The sequence below is a fragment of the Melospiza melodia genome, chromosome 3 (genome assembly GCF_035770615.1).
Source record: "Melospiza melodia melodia isolate bMelMel2 chromosome 3, bMelMel2.pri, whole genome shotgun sequence".
Classification (NCBI taxonomy): domain Eukaryota; kingdom Metazoa; phylum Chordata; class Aves; order Passeriformes; family Passerellidae; genus Melospiza; species Melospiza melodia.
This window is the reverse complement of record NC_086196.1, coordinates 116,927,228-116,943,929: the sequence shown is the minus strand read 5'-3', so window position 1 is coordinate 116,943,929 and position 16,702 is coordinate 116,927,228. Positions and strand designations below refer to the sequence as shown.

The following is a 16,702-nucleotide window of genomic DNA, read 5'->3' as shown; positions in this document are numbered from 1 at the left end:
GTAATTGAGCTATTAATCATTCTGATTTTATAGACTGATGCTACAAGACTCAGATTCTATCTTCAGAGAAAGTGTCCACTGATAAGAAATGGAGGACTAGACAACAGCTTTTCAACCCAATTAACTTCTCTCAATGACACTAAAGAAAAATCTGAAGCACAGCGACAGGGAATTTTAAAGGAAACCACTGTTTTATAATCATGCATCTTCAGCCAGCCATTTCCATCAATTTTTAGGTTCCTGACTCCAGTAATTATGAAAGAGGACATGCATGCGAGACACACATTTCATACTTGAAAGAGATTTTTATAAAATAAGGGAATAGCAATTTGCTGTGGCACTTGAACCCTTTCTCCAGCTTACAAATCAAGAGAGAATACCTGAGGCAGGCCCTTCTGTAATCCTGTACTACAGCTTTTCACAGGCTGGCATGAGGATCCTCTGTGTGCCAAACCTCACTGGCTATGGGTCAGCCAGTGCAGATGTCCCTCAGCATCACCCACCAGCAACACTGAAGCAAACTTTGCATTTGCCCAGGCATAGCATGGGTTATATGACATAAGAGAATACTCCTTGGAGCACATGATGTGTACAGTGTGATTCAGATGCCCAACACTTGGATACTTACAGTAAAAAAAATCTGGAAAAAAAAATACATCAATTTTATGCTCTTCTGTTGTTTTTATGCAATTACAATATGCAGTAACACCCAGAAGAGATGTTGTAAAGAATATCTAATACTCTTGATTGCACTGATTACACAAACCCAAAATATGTAAAACAAGAATAGCACAGCTCAGGAAATAATTACTGTTCAACAGTGTAATGTTTTAGATTGGTTTCCAAAACCAACACCAGTACCACCACCCCAAAAACCCCCAACACTTCTGAGCCCACACTGGGGATCTGTCCCTCCAAATAATTTCAAATAACTACAAATTGTTCAAAAATCCTGCCGTGAACTTTACCATCATCTATTTCACTTCCCTCTTCAGTCAAGTTATGAACTTCCTATTAGTTCTAAGAGATTTCTGCTGAAGACTGAGGAACAGATTGCTCCTCGAAACAATTTTTTAAAATCCTGTCAAATATTTTTTGCCCAACAGGAATATCAAGAATTACTATCAAAACCTTAAGTAAGTTCATCCTTTTCAAATCCTAGAGCCACCAAAATCTCATAGATGTACCACAGACAAATAAAATCTTGAGCTCCCTTCAGTTTAACGTGAGCCCTGCCAGCCTCCCCCCTGCCCCTCTGCCAGGGGGGCCTGTCCTCTCCAAGTCTGCAGAGAGGAAGGAGCAGAGAATCAGGTCAAATCCACTTGAAGCACCAGCATAAGCTGTGACAGCAACAGTGAGAGGGGAGAGGAAAATGAGGGAGGTGAAAGGATGATGACAGATGATAATATCTTAAATAACCACAAGGCTTTGACAAATGGGATCTTGTGAACGCTGCTAAGTAGTGAGATTTAAATCAACTGGAGGACTCATAAAAAGCAACTACCAAAATGAGTAAAAGATTACTCAATTTGTCCCTACTTTTTGAGGATTGCTTCATATGGAAATAATTTTTTACAACCTTAATCATTTATACTGCTGCTACAGGACCATCCATATTTCTGCTCTGCTTCACCTGATTTTGCATAATGAGGTACTCGTTTATTGAGGATGTATTCCACTTACTTTTTGGATCCAAGGCAAAAAATATTACTTTTTATTTCATTCCATACATACTCTAATATTCTGTCTGCTTTTCAGATAAATAATGTCACAGAACAAAGCTTTCCAATCAATTCCTTGCAGCAATATCTTGGCCTTTTTCCAGCCATCACACAGTTAATGCACTCAGCAGTTTGCATGAGCACAGCAATTGCTCTTTTCAGTGAAAATACTGTGCATTTATAAACAGATGACTTTCATTTACAGCCCTAGTGCCTCTCTACCCAGCTCTGGGAGGTTTCTCTGAAATTCTCCAAAGCCTTCTCTGATCCTGACTAATTGAAATAATTGTGTCAGTTTTCATTTCATCATTTGTCCACTTCTCTGGACAGTTAATGCAGCAGACAGCTGTGAGACGTTTGCCATGCAGAAAATAAATCAGTTTGGAAGCTAAGAGAAGAAACTGCGACAAGTTCAAACAAATCTCACGGAGGCAATTCCCAGCACCGCCGCTCTCAGGTCTCCTCCCTGGCCTCCTGCAGGAGCTCCTGCCCCACTCAGAGCTGGCAGAAGGGAGCACACACACACAGAGCCCAGCTGCTCCCACCCAGGGCAGCTCGGTGTGCACCAGCGCCAGGACTGCGATGCCCAGGAAGGTGAGATGCAGGAACACAGCCCTTCTGGCAGCGCTGCTGCAGGAGAGGCATCTGCAAGGAGAAGAGGCAGACAGCTGGCACAAAAGGGAATACTGGAAAGCTGCTGCAGCTTTCTTTTTATGACGGAGTCAAAGACTTCAGGAGCATTCCTGAGATGCAGTTTCTCGGGGACAGCAGCCTAATGACTGAAGCTAATTGGAAGTTACACCAACAATGAAAGGGAAGTCTCACCCTCACCCAACATGTGGTCCTGCCAAGGATCAACCCCCAAGGGATCTGGCTGAAAGTGAACCACACAAACAACAAAAACCCAAACCAAAAACACCCCTTGTTTACAGAGGGGTCACTGGATGACACCAGCACTGTTCAACACTGAAGACAAGAATGCCCAGGGAAGCAAAGGTAGGAGGAGCACAGAACAGGAAGGATGAGTAAAAAAAAAAAGTGACAGGAGCTTGAGGTGTCAAAAGTGAAAACTCACCCAAGCAATTCTTTGCCTGTTCTACTAATACGGTATTTGGCTAAAGTTCATTAGTCTGCAGTTTCCCCTCTCTACCTTTTTGAAAGCAGTAGTGAACCCTGTTCATATTTACCAACTACAGCTTAATGTTTTTCTCCTGTTTACTATAGTAACTGAAAATAATTCAGCACATTATCTAAAATCACAGAAAACTAGATTTTATAAAATTCAAAAAGGACAGTGACATAAAAAAGCCAGCAACAAGACAAATATTACAAGAAATGTAACATTAACATGTTGTGGATGTTACTTTCAAACCCAGGTAACTCTAGCTGCTACCTAAAGGTTGCTTCAGCTCCATTCATCCAAATCCTGGCTGCATGCTCCTGCAACATTTTTTTGCATCACAATTGGCAAGTGTGTGGGTACAGGATGAGTTGGTTCAATGAACTGACACGATGGAAAACTAATCCTCCAACGAAAAACACAGAAACTTCACAAATTGTTTTCTGCTAGGTCAAGTCAATGAACTAATTCATTCTCAGCTGAAGAATCACTCGGTCCATTGTACCCAGAAAGGAAAGGAATATGTGGCTGGATGTAGAGAGGATGTAGAGTGACCTTTTCAGTAGCAGCCCACCAGCACAGCAGCTTCACTGTAATATTTTATACACACATATAGATACACACACACCCCAAGATTTATACTTACAGTGTGAACTCTGCAATTCTATTTCACAGCATTTCCTTCCTCCCCTACCCAATCTGATATCACTTAACAATAAGTCTTAAATGCTTTAAAGATAACTTAATTCCACATAAAGTCCTACACTAATCTTTACAAATTGCTGCTACCTGAAGTTTTCATTCTACATTCCAATAGAAACACTATTCCAGCATACACTCCAGTGGGACAGATCTATTAATTACAGCTAAGTTTCATGTTTGCATGAAAGAACCAGAAGCCTCTTCCCAGTACAATCAAAACCCAAGCAAACCCTTGGCTAAGGCTCTCAGGAGTTTTAACAACGAGAATTCTCTAATGCTCCTGAAAAGTATGACAATGACACAATCTGTAAGTCATATATATATGCATGAAGAAGATGAAATAGGCTTTTTCCCTGCTGGGGATTTAAAAAAAGCACTGGGCACATCTTTAGCACTTTTTTCTCTGTGTGTACCTGTGAAGGGTTTTTTTTGGCTAGTTTGGTTTTTAAAGTGCAATATTCTGCTGGAATAGAATCGTTATTTTTGTCTAATATTCTCTGTAATTTAACAAGCTCAGTGGAAAACCTGAGACCTTTTTCATAAAGACAATCTTCTACTCCTCACTTTCTTTTCTGATTTTACTGAAACAGTAATTTCAAATTTTCACTTTAATACCATCTTTAGCTTAACCTCCTTCATGCTTTCCCTAGAAGTGCTTCCTCTCATAGATTCTGGTATAAAGCCGATGTGGTTATCAATGAATACTCCATTGTTTGCACATTTTCAAATGCCCACAAGCCTTCCACCCACTTCCACTGTTTCCCCAGATAACCCATTTCAAATTTTCCATTATAGCTCCCTACATAATAATAATCAAGAAAATGTCGTCACTGACAAAGATGGCTAATCTCTCCAGAGCTCTTATATATTTCCTTGGGTTTCCTCTTTCGCCATGTTCCCAAAACTGTCTTCTTTTTCAAGATAAAACTATTCAAGATAAACATAGTTTGGTAAAACAGGAAACAATGGTTTTATGTTTAAACTTAGCATTAATCACTCAGCCTATTTTTCCATCTTTTCCTTAAGACTTCCAATTTGCTTATGTAATTTCAATAACTTGCTATATTGTTTCTTTACTAGAGATTTCCCTCCCTCCAAAACACTATTACTGCCTGCAGCCTGTGTTTTACACATAACGACAGACACACCCGTTTATAAATAACATCCAAGAAAATTACATATCGATAGATTTTCTTCTGTTTTATTTCATCCCTGCACCTTAGAGGTGCTCTCAAATATTTTATTCGTTTATGCTTAAAGCCAATTTGACAAAGACTGTCTAATCCACCCTAACCTTAGTCTTACATGAGGCATCACAGAAGGATTAAAATTGGTTCTCCCAGCAACTGATGCTGAAATCTGTGCTTGTGAATATCTCAAAAGCAATCTAATTATGATCTTTCCTGAGGTGTAGGACAAAGATTTCATTTCATAGCTGGCTACATCCCCTGAAACTCGTTGTATAAGCACTGCCTATTTCGGAGGTACACAGAACAGCTTAAAAGGCAGAGAAGAGGCAAAGAATGAAGGGCTGAAGACAGGTGAACGACCAGAGCTCTGGTCAGTGAAGGAAACGTGCACCAGGCTGACATAAAACTGGTTCCCAGTAACGGGAAAGGGGAACACTTAGCCTGATTTGTCTTGACAGAGCTCAGGAATGAAAGCTTGACCCAGACCATAAACCAGCATAAAAACAATTGAAAAAAACACATAATCACTAAGTCTTGACTAGGTCAATCACAGTCACAGCAACACAGGAAAGTGTCAAAGTCTCCATTAATGTATAGTTAACTGCATTTGTAAAACACAAACAGACCCTCAAATCCAAGGGTGCCAGCTGATTAAAGGTTTAAAAGAACTTGCATCCAACACTGTGGCATTATTCAAACCCAAACAACATGAAGAAGAAAACAAAACACAGCCTCCTTTTCAGCCCATGACAGACTCTGCAGAGTGTATCAACAGAAAGGTCTTCTGGGTGGTCTTTTGTAGGGCAGAGTTTAGAATTCCAGCCTACTCACGGCTCAACTGCATGGAGAAAAGCAGACACACACAAAGTGCAGATTCTCTGCCTTTCTTTTGCAGTGCCAAAAACTTGAAAAACTCTCAGTGGCAATCAAACACTCCCCCAGTTTGGCAAAGTACTCAGCTGGAGTATATGACAAATCTGGTCCTAATGTGCATTAGGAACCCTGGAACAACAAAACACTCTGGAGTGGACCCTTTAAGTGAGAGTGGTAAGAATTAAACAGATGCTCCAAAATATTTGCTGAGGGTCTGCTCCCATCTTGCCAAGTTCTTCAAACGAGGCAAGATGCTTAGGGCTAACTTTCTTTTACTCCCTCCTACCAGCACACTGCACTGCCCATCCCAGCCAGGGCTGTGGACACACACTGCATCTGTAAGCAAAGCAAACTCCCAAGACTTTATTGTTGATTGGGCTATCAGCTCACTAACAGATGTTTGTTTTCTTTTTAAATATAAAAGCATTTAAACTTGCCTTTTAAACAACAAGCAGTTTCCACAGATCAAGATCCAATTTTGAAATAGTAAAGCTCAAGTCCGTAACATTGAATTTTTAAATTTGCCTTCTCCTTCCCACACAAAATCACAAGAAAAACTAAAGAAAACTTCTCAACTCTTATTTTATGGAAAAATGAAAAATACCAAATGAGGGAATTGGGTATTTCATAAGAGTTACTTAAGCAATAAGAAACCCTATAATTGTTACTCAGTCAAAATGCAGAGATAGAATTTTCTCCTTCAAGTATTAAGTAGTTTTCAAGACAATACTGAAAAAGTAATAATTTTCCAAAGAGCAAAGTACTTCTAGAGCAGGGAGATCTTTTTTCTGAGAGTGCCAAAAACATTAGCTTGATTCTTTGACACTTAAGGCTATGTACCAAGCTAGGAATCAAAACAAGAAAATCTGCATTTAGCATTACAAATACAAACATGCTGGCTGGTATTGGAAAAAAAAAAAAAAGAGTTGAATGAGTAAAAGAAAATACGTTTTTCCAAGGGTCAAATACATGTTAATACATGTAAGATCAACTCCTAAAACCCACCCAGACCTCGGGGTGTAATTGTGACCCTCAGCGTGGGGCACGGAGCGGCACCTGGGCCCGTGTGAGCACTCCTGAGACAGCAGCACTTAACTGCAGGATAAAATCCAGAAGCCTTTGACCCTGATGAAGCCTTCAGGATGAAATATTTAAGGAGAATTGCTTATGGTATTTAACCACACACCAGTGCCTTTTCCTCCTAACTGTTTGGGGATTTTTTTCCCAGCAGGGCCAGCACTGATCTGCTTGAGCTGCTGTGCGGAACATGTGCTAAGAAAACATACAAGAACCCGTGGACATTACAAACAGCTACACCAGAACTTTGAAAAGTAAAATGTTACAAGGACAAAATATAAAGGGAAAAAAAGATCCTTAAATCAAGGTGCTAAAGCCATGTCCAGCTTTCTAAACACATGGTCTCCAAGACTTATAAGGCTCAGAAAATGCTGAGCTTTCAAAATTTCCATTTTTGCCTGCATTTAGGTTCATTTCAGGATGCCCTTTTGAATACTTTGGCTCAACTGTTCATGTGACTTTCTAGTGCCAAGATGCTAGTAACAAATACTTGCATAACTACATCTACCTATATATATAAATATTTGCTTCATTTCTATTAAAAAACCCCAAAATTTATAGAACAGTTTTGTACCTACCAATCCACCATTGTCACATGTACAAGCACTTGGATCAAAGTCAAGTTTACTGACACAAACGATAAATTTCTCTGGAAACACACGGAGCTCTACACAAAAAAAATTGAAAAGAGGATTAAAAAAGTCATAACCACTTACAAAACCACTCACAACAACAACATACATGTTCTTTTAGTACACAAAATTACTTGCTTTTTTAATTGCACACTAACTCATTTAATGCACCTCTCTAGCTTCTCACCTACTCTCTTCTACATGCCACCCCTCCTTTTGCTTTGTTTTTATAAAGCATTCCAAAAAATCAATAAGTAGAATAAATGGAGTTCTCAAGAGGACAGTCACGGCTGCACATTAGTCACCTGCACCCCTGGACAGGAAGCCCAGACAGACCCAACAGACAAACCACTTAACAAGGATTTCTTCTGTGCTGCTCTGTGATGAGTCTTCCCATCACAAAAGCTGTACACTAGGTTTGCAGCCCACAACAACATTCAGCCAGGGCTTGGCACCAAACCTCTGCATAAGGCCAGGGCACAGAGTTTCACACTCTGCCTACAGACATTTCTGAAGTCATTAAACAAGGTGGTTAGCTACTACTGAATTACATATCTTACTCACAATCACATGGGTTGTTATGAACACAACAAAGTTTCTGTTTTCAAAGGATTAAAAATGGAAGGTTCTCAGATTAGAACAGATGAGACAAAGCTTTATTCAGTACCTGGCAATGCTATGGGAAGAGCACAGCTGGATATTTTCTTGTTTACATATGAAATTATTTCCAGATCAGTATCCTCATATTTTCAGCTCAGTTTTTTTTTGTTGTTGTTGTTGTTGCTGGGTTTTGTTTTTATAAAAACAGAATTAAAATATTTTGAAGTTTGTTATATTTCAGAATGAAGCCATTACACTCTGTTTTTGTGGGACAAGAAAGAGACAAGGCTTGCAGAAATAAACTTATGAGATTGATCTCACAGATGTGAAGAATTGTAGAATTGAAGAGTAGGCCAAGTTGCTTCCAGTAAAATGCTTTTATTGCTACATTTTATAACAATCTCATCTGCTGGTTAGCAAAATACAGGTATCTTTAGGTATTCATTGATGCTTTAGAACAGTTCAGATTTAACAGACAGCAAATGATGTTGAGATTCCAATGCAGAAACTCTGAAATTCTAATCTAATAAGACAAGTTTGATGAAATATTTAAAGTCAACAGTGATCTCTTCAGCCAATATAGACTTAGAATATAACCAGCTGGCATTTGAAGACAGATTTAAAGATTTATGAATACCATGAATCCCTATAAAAACAGTAAATGATTTTCAAATATCCATTCAATTATTCAGTATTGTTAAGGACTTGGCTGTTTTTGTTTAATGCCAAGAGGACAGAGCAGAGGGCAGTGATCATTACGGCTCCTCTGCGTTGGTGTTGGCAGGAGAGCACTGATCTCCCCTCCTCCCAGATCATCCTGGCTTGAGAGAGCCTGAAGAGCTCAGGCTACGTCAGGGCTGTCCGGGTGTGTGGGCAAGGAAAGCCTCTCCTGCATGCACTTGTACTGCCTGCTGATGTCACAGGGCACTCCAGCAAGAATGGAGTGATTCATGCTGCAACCTCTGCTTGATTCACCCTGCAGAGACTCCGGAAAATGCTGAGTCCCATCATACTCACAGAATTTTGTGAGCCTTAGCTGATTACCCTGGGGCAAGGCATGCACAAATTTAAAATTAAGTTAAAAAAAAAAATCCATCTTATCTCAAGAAACACTTCTCTTTTTATTTTTTTTTTATGTTTTCAGGAAATCATCATTTTAAAATGCCCACCAAAAAAACACCACCAAAAAACCCAAGCTCTGAAAACAATTTTGATTTAAGTAGATGAAAATCTGACAGTGTCTTAGTTATGCTCCCTTTCTTTCTCCTCTAAGTCTGTAAGAAACTGATTTCTTACCTCGATAACGTTTCCCTAGAGCACAACGGAGATTAACCCATCTCTTCATAAAGTAGGCAGTAATGTGCAAACTGTTGGCTGCAACATAAAACAAAGGGATAATAGTAAGTGTAAGGGTATCTTGGGCATTCTGGTCTCAAAGTGTTGGACATCTGCTAAGAGACTGGATTGAGAGAAAGCAGCTCAATGATACAAAGGAAAAAGTAATTTTAATGGAATATTTTTCAAAATAAACTGCTGAACTCCATACTGAAATCTCAAGAAATTAGTGCCTGAAACAGGGCAAAAATCTAGACAAATTAACAACCACCAAGTAGTGGAACCCAACCACAGAAATTAAATTAATTAATTGATCAGAGGTGTCATTTGATTAATAGTGTGGTGTCATGGTCACTTAATAGTGCGGTGTCATGCTTTCAGCTACATTCTACAGGAACACTGCAGATATCCATTCACTTAACCACCTTCTAGGGGAAGGTGACAGACCTGGTAGGGAAAATAAAAAAAGGTAACTACAAAGAAACCCAAGCATCAAAGGGCTCAATTCCACAGTTCCATTGAATGAGGTGAGAAATGGCCACATTTGAACTCTTCAGTATGTACAGCAGCCCGAGCCGGCCTGGCCGACTCAGCCGTACCTGTAACCTCCAGAGGCTTTTTCACTTTCTATTCCCAAGAATGACAGAAATCCTTGTGCATCAGCGGTATAGGAAATGGACAGAACAGACTCTGTTATGGCTGAGAGAGTATTAGGACATCAGCTTTTACTTTTGTTCTACTTAAATTCCCAAATGACCCTGGTAAATCAGTTAGCACTTCATTCATGAAGGTGTTTAGCAGCCTGACTCCCACTGAAAGTGCAAAACCTGACATCTGTGACTCATCCTCCCCAGTCTCCCCGTGCACCTCACTGAAATCAAACCTTGAAAGAGGGATGGTGATACTTCCCCTCACTTGGATGGGGTCTGCAACACTTAAATTATTGATGCTTTGAAGACAGTCAGGCACCCTAAGTGCAATTAGCACAGATAAGTTAAAATTTGAAGTGCTACTGCTGTTTTTATAATCTAACCATTTAAAAAGAAGGAAAGCTTGCTTGGTTCAGTCTCAATCCCTACAGAGCAAGTGCCAAGGCATGCCTTATTTCTAAGTATAAATGCATGTCCTCCTGAAGGGCTCCCCTCTCTTCTACAAGATCTTCTGGAGCTCACCATGGAGTGCCCTTGAGCCTCAGCTCTCATTAACAACTACAGTTATCAATCACAATCAATCCCTTTGAAATTTATCAGCCATCTTTTTTCCCTCCCCTCAGGAAGACACCCAAAATTTGACTTCCTTTTAGAGATCGAGTCAAGATGCAACAAGTTGAACCATCCCTTAAAAATGATGAGCACCAGAGAAAAATTTGGATGCAATCCACCACCTTTATTAACTGTTTACTTAAAAGAACAATTAAGGAAAATTACTCCAGTTTGGCATCCACAATTCTTTATCACTGCTAGTAGGCTTAGTCAAATCAAAGAATTTGCCCTGTATATAAATAAGTTATTAGTGTGATAACAACATATGCCACTGTGACCTTGGAAAGCTGAGAAAGTAGCATTCCTAAAAGTACAGCTTGGAAAACAAATCTTCAGACAGTAAATATTAAAAGTTTTTCTTTCCACCTCCATTTGTTGGCGATAATCTACGTTTTGGGTTTTTTGTGAAAGGCATCTAAAGTGAAAAAAATGTGAATCTTTGTTTTTCACAGGAAAAGCTGGATGCTTCTTTCTTGAAATTCTTTTATAGATCAGTGACATCTATATCTGTTTATTTTACTTGCTGTCCTGGTATTCTCTGAGAGGCTAAGTGTTTAATCACATGTGCTTGACTGAACAAAGTTTCAAATTCTCCTTAGAGGTCCTTGATTCAGCCAGCTACTGTTATGTGGAAGAGAACACCTACCTCAGATCTGACAATAATTATGTAAGAGATCAAGACACCTCTACAAACTATTTTTGCAGCATCAGCTCAAGTCTGAAAGTCTTATAAAGCCTTCACAGGGAAGGCTGTGAAGCTGCCTGAGCTGATAAACTCAGCCCAGAGGGACTAACACTAAATAATCATTTTAGTTTCCATGATTATTTAATACTTTACTGAAAAGGCCTGAACAGATATTTGCTGTTACTTGTTGCTAAGCCTGAGAAAATATTAAGATGCACTACATTTAAGATACCAGCACTTTGAAAGTATCACACAGCTACACTCACTAAATGTTCTGAAGCCCTCTTGCACATGACATATGATCTACTTTGTAGTCAGCTGGAGTTTGAAAACTCCCCCAGTCCTAAAGCTGTCAGAGTTACTGCAGAACTATAAAAATGGTTATATCCTCTTTCAGCTTCCCTCTGGGGAAATATACTATCCAATTAACTATTCTGCTTCATGAAGAAAGAAACTTAAAATTAAGACCCACAAGAAAACCTTCTTCTCCAAGAAGTCCATAGGCTCGCAGCTTTTCAAGGTTTCTACACAGTTACCCAGCATGAGTTTACATCTGTTTGTAATCTCATGGAAGAACAGACCAACTGATACATACTAAATGCTCCATCACTAACGTCTTTTGAGCACAACACAGAAGTCTGAACCTCAAGCTACAATTTTTCTTCCAGTAATGTAGAAAGTTCACACATCCTGGGCTCAGCAACTGCACCTAGCTGATCCCATCTTCAATTTCCTCTTCACCATTCAACACAAAGCTCCCTTTGTGGATTACCAGCACACAGGCAGAAACAGAATTGTATTTAGTGTCTCGAAGTTTTGTTTTTGTTTCAAAACTGGGGACTCTAAATCATCAGATCCAGGGTCCAGAAACAAAACAGAAAAACAAAACCAACCAAACAAACCAACCCCAAGGAAATAAACAGACCCTGAAACACAAAAGGAGACTGCATAAAGTGGTTCTAGAAAAGGCACAGTTCAGTTCCAGCTGCCTTTGCAGGGAACAGTAATTTGCCCTGCCTGCTGTACTGCAGAGTGCCACGGCAGCGAGGGAGCCTCAGACCCCAGCCCTGCCCCAGGAGTGCCCAGCAGCACCTGCTTTGCAGGGAGCCCCCGGCAGGCTGCCAGGAAGGCTGTGCTGCCCTGCGCAGCGCTGGGAGGCCCTGCCAGGCTCTGCTGCACCTTCCCTGGGAAAATGCCTCGGAGCTGCTGAGTTATCTGCAGCAGCCTGGCAGCTGCTCCCTCCCCAGCACCATCTGGCACCTGCCTGGCTCCCTGCTCCACTCCAGGCTTGGCCAAAGCCTAAGGCCAACTGCCCCCAAAACGCTTCCCCGGCTGACACGCACCCATTTCTCATCACACACTATTTTTATATCATACCTATTTTCTCTCCCAGCCCAGACACTTCCCATTTTTGAAAGGTTGTTGTGGATTAGGACTGACTCTGCTTTTGGAAAGTAACAACAAAGTAAATCATTACAACACACATATTAAAAATATAAAAGGATAAATTTCTAGTGTTACAATGTGAAAGCAAATACATGGGTGCATTAGACTTTCTAAAACACTAACTGCACATTAAAAAAAAAATCTACATTCAGTTCATGCTTGAATAATTTTTCCACACAGATTAGGCTATACCAGTAATAATGTTTACAGTATATAGAGCTTTTCATCTTCAAAGTGCTCTACAGACATATTATTACACTGCCTTTTAGCACTCATATTTCTCCACTTAAAATTATTCACCACAGAATCAAAAGTCCTGATTGTTTGTAAACAAAACAAAAAAAGGAACATTTCATTCTAAACCTACTGTTAATTGAGAAGCTTTCCTTCCCAAAAATGTCCAACTCCATACCATGTGCTGCAGAGTAGGCTGCCATTTCTAATTTAGCAGAGATTCAAATGAAATATTGGCATTGAAGTTTAAAGGCAAGTCTAAGACGGGCAGCAGATGCATGACATCACATACAAAAAGCTGCTGAGATTTCCAAAGCCTTTTCTGGAATCCACTTGATATTCTTTAAACAAGTAGCATCTTTTCCAAGTTCAAAATTTTATACAGCAAAGAATAGGCTTCAAAACAACTGAAACATGTCAGGATGACATCCATTCTTTCCATACAGCCTGCCTTCAGCTCAAAGAAGATGGAAGAATCCTCCCTGCTATCAGAACCTGGATAGCCCAGACACAACCTACTGTCTAAACCGTTCAGAGTATGAGCCACAAACTACAAAACTGACCCGAGTCATTTTGAGAAATCCTATAGCAGGGTTGTAGGGGTCTCATCTAGCAGGAGAGGTGTGGAATTCACTGCAAAATCAGAACTATCCTGGCCAAACTGGATCCAGGACAAGGCATTTCTCAGGCTGGCTGTCAGTGCAGTTCTGGGGGAAAGAATAAGGAAAAGCACATCTGAGACCATCTGGCTGCAAGATGAGTAATGCCTCTGATGGAGGTCCTGGGAACACACCAGCTCTGAAGGAAAAAGACCATCTTCCCCTCACTAATACTTAGGGATGGAGAGGAAGGCTGATCCATTCCTGGAAAATCCATACCCATCCATAATGTATGAGCAGTAACAGCCAGCAGCACCTGCCAAGGCATTCAAGCAGAGAGATGCAGAGCCATAGATTCAATGGTCAGTGCACCTTTGCCACAGCAACTGTTTTCTAACAGGACACAAGATTTCACTTAGCCCTTTTGTTGATCTCAGACTCAATAACCACATTATTAATTGCACATGATGGGCACAAACTGAAAGCTATTTAGGAATGCTCGCTGTTTTGAACATCTAAACTGTATTCCAGAGAAAGCCACGTGCCTGGGCTTCTTTAACCACTGGAATGAGCACAACAACCAAGAGAAAGGCTGAGAAAGGCATCTGTTGCTACCAGCCAAAAGGCAGTGGGAGCTGGAACACAAAGCCTGTGGTAAGCACTGTCTGACCAGTCTGCAGCCCAGGAGAAGCCCAAGTCTCCTCCAAGTACCTGGACTGCGATGGGGTTCAGTTCCACAGGCTGGTGCCACCTCTGCACATCAGGAGGAGTCTGTCCCACAGACTGGCCAGACACAGCTCTACCCAAATGGCCAAACCCCTCCCATGACTGAACTCCTCACAGTGACAAAAGGAGGCAGATTCTGGCTCAAATGAGACACAGACACTGTGATGGACCCCAGTTTGACTCACAGCACGCTAGGGAATGCATAATACAGCACTAAGTATGTCCTTTCAGCCTGGCTCTGCGGTTTTTCCTTGAAGAAATCCATGAGCTGCAGGAAACTTTTTGATGCCATGAACTACTTGAAATGGAGGATTTTGTATTTTAAGGGTGAGGAATCTCTACAAAACAAGGTCTCTTCAAGCACAAAAACTCAACCAAAATGTGGAAATGAGCCTCTTGGAATTTATCAGACATGACTGGTTCCCCTTAGTGTTCATGAGAACAGCAAAATCACTGGTGCCAATATCAGGATGCTGAAGGATTTTCAAATAAAGTCAATCAAACCTTTCACAGGTCTCCCAGCACCATTTTTTCCCCTGGCAAGAGGAAATAACTTCTGCAAAACTTTTACCCCCAAGAAGAAAGGGTTTTAACCCTAAAGCTCCCACAGCTGCCAAGACTTTCATCTTCCACCAATAACAAGGTCTCTAGGCAAGGGTCACTGGAAATGTCAGGAATATATTCTATCACAGGGCTACAACACCTCTGGGCTTGGTGAAAAAGCCCAACACCACCACCGGAGACACGATGGGAGAGAATGAGAGGGAAAGACCAACCTGGAGCAGGTATATTCAGCAGAACTTTAAAGCAGTAGCTTAAACATGAAAACATTGTTTCTTCAAAGGTCTTGATATATAGCTACATTTTTTTATTTTTATTTTTGGGATTCCTGTTAGGATATCCCAGTGGAGCTAAGAGGTAGATGTTGATGGTCATAACTCCTTTCCTAGCCTAACATCTAGAGGACACTTCAAAAGAACATGACTTCTAAGAGACATGTGTGGACTTGAACCTGCAGTTTCATGCTGTTGTCTGAATAAAGCAAGCTGTGCCAGAGGTTCACAGGTTTTTGTCTTTTCACACAACAGACTCTTGTTAGATCTGCAACAACTCAGAACAGAAGGAAATTCTGGGGCGTAGCAAATAGGTGAAAGTACCACAATAGAGCCTTCTGTATTTTGTCTTTTTAAATGCTGGCAAACAGACCCTAACTAAGTCAGCTGCTGAAAGGCTCTATTTCCAAAAAAATCTGCATGTCCTTTGGCTCTCACAAGCTCTGATGCAAAGAGGATACCACTAAAAGAGACCAAGAACAGCCATGATTGGAAGCATATGCCCACTGCCATCAGCTCAGCTCCGGTTCTGGTGCAAGAGAGAGCTGCAGACTGATTGCAAATGGTTTGTACTAAACCACTCAGTTTAGCTCACTCAAGAGCATGGTGTTATAGGGGACCACCTGAATGGCACAGCTCAGCAGCCTCCATTTCTGACATCACTTTAACAGATGCCAAGTGCAAAGAACAGAAGTACACAGAGCATCCTCTTCCTCAAAACTAAATAGCAAATTTAAGGTCTTTTATGCAAAAGACAAACTCCACAATCCTCTCTTTTGCATTGGCAAGAAAACAGCAGAAAAAAGACAGGCATTGCCCATATATCTGCACACATGAAACCCCCACAAAAGATACTCCATAAACAAATACAGAACTGTCATCTAATATTCTCTGTAAAGTAACTTTTGGCGTTTAAACATGGGTTCGTACAGTGAATATGGAATGTTTCTCCCTGAATATGTGTAATTTGCTGTGCATTAGATCATCTCTGATCAGTCTGAAACTGAGGGATGCACCAAGTTCTAAGCCCACAACCCCGTCACGATTACATTGAACTTTTTTCCTCACATTTTCAAGGAGAAGTCTTTATTATTTGCTACACTACTAAATTTTTATTTAATTATCTCCTTTTTTTACTAAATTAGGCATGGGCCCTGCAAAGCTTTGTGGGGTTAGTTTTGTTTGTGGTCTGCCACTGTGCCTTTGTAGTCCACAGAAACACTTTGTGTTCAGTAACCACAACATACCTGGTACTCAGTGGTGAATCAAACACCCAGAATTGCTCTCACCAAACTACTAACACAGAGAATAGAGCCATAATTTTTCTCAGGATTTTTCCCTCCAACTCTAGCTGGACAGATTCCCATAAAGACTTATAAAAATTTTCCAAATATGAATAAACCCACAAAAATGTTTGCAATTTTAAAAGCTGTAATTTCTACCTTGGTCATATGATAATGAAACTTAAGAACAAAGGAGAGTATTATTCTGTAATATGGTAGCATGGAAAGTTTAAAAGAAATTCCTACTCATATTTAACAGTGAAATTATACCTCCAATTACTTCCAGTTAAAATGAAAATAAAAAGGACTTCAATGCTCAATACATACCTGCAACCATTTTTTTTTTCTTAAAATATCATGATTATTTTTCTTGTGCTGTTGATT

General features: G+C 40.3%; 1 protein-coding gene across 7 annotated transcripts in view; it reads right to left on the bottom strand.

The window, feature by feature from the left end:
• Positions 1-16,702, bottom strand: part of SLX4IP (SLX4 interacting protein) — an 83,427-nt gene that overhangs the window by 23,299 nt on the left and 43,426 nt on the right. For all 7 annotated transcript variants that reach the window (XR_010027233.1, XR_010027236.1, XR_010027232.1 and 4 more), the window contains exons 6-7: positions 9,212-9,289; positions 7,262-7,350 (exon numbers count right to left, since the gene is read on the bottom strand). Coding sequence is in view for 1 of the 7 variants with exons in the window: in XM_063152848.1 (XP_063008918.1) it covers positions 7,262-7,350; positions 9,212-9,289 (167 nt within the window). In the remaining 6 variants the exon portion in view is untranslated. The remainder of the gene's footprint in view (positions 1-7,261; positions 7,351-9,211; positions 9,290-16,702) is intronic.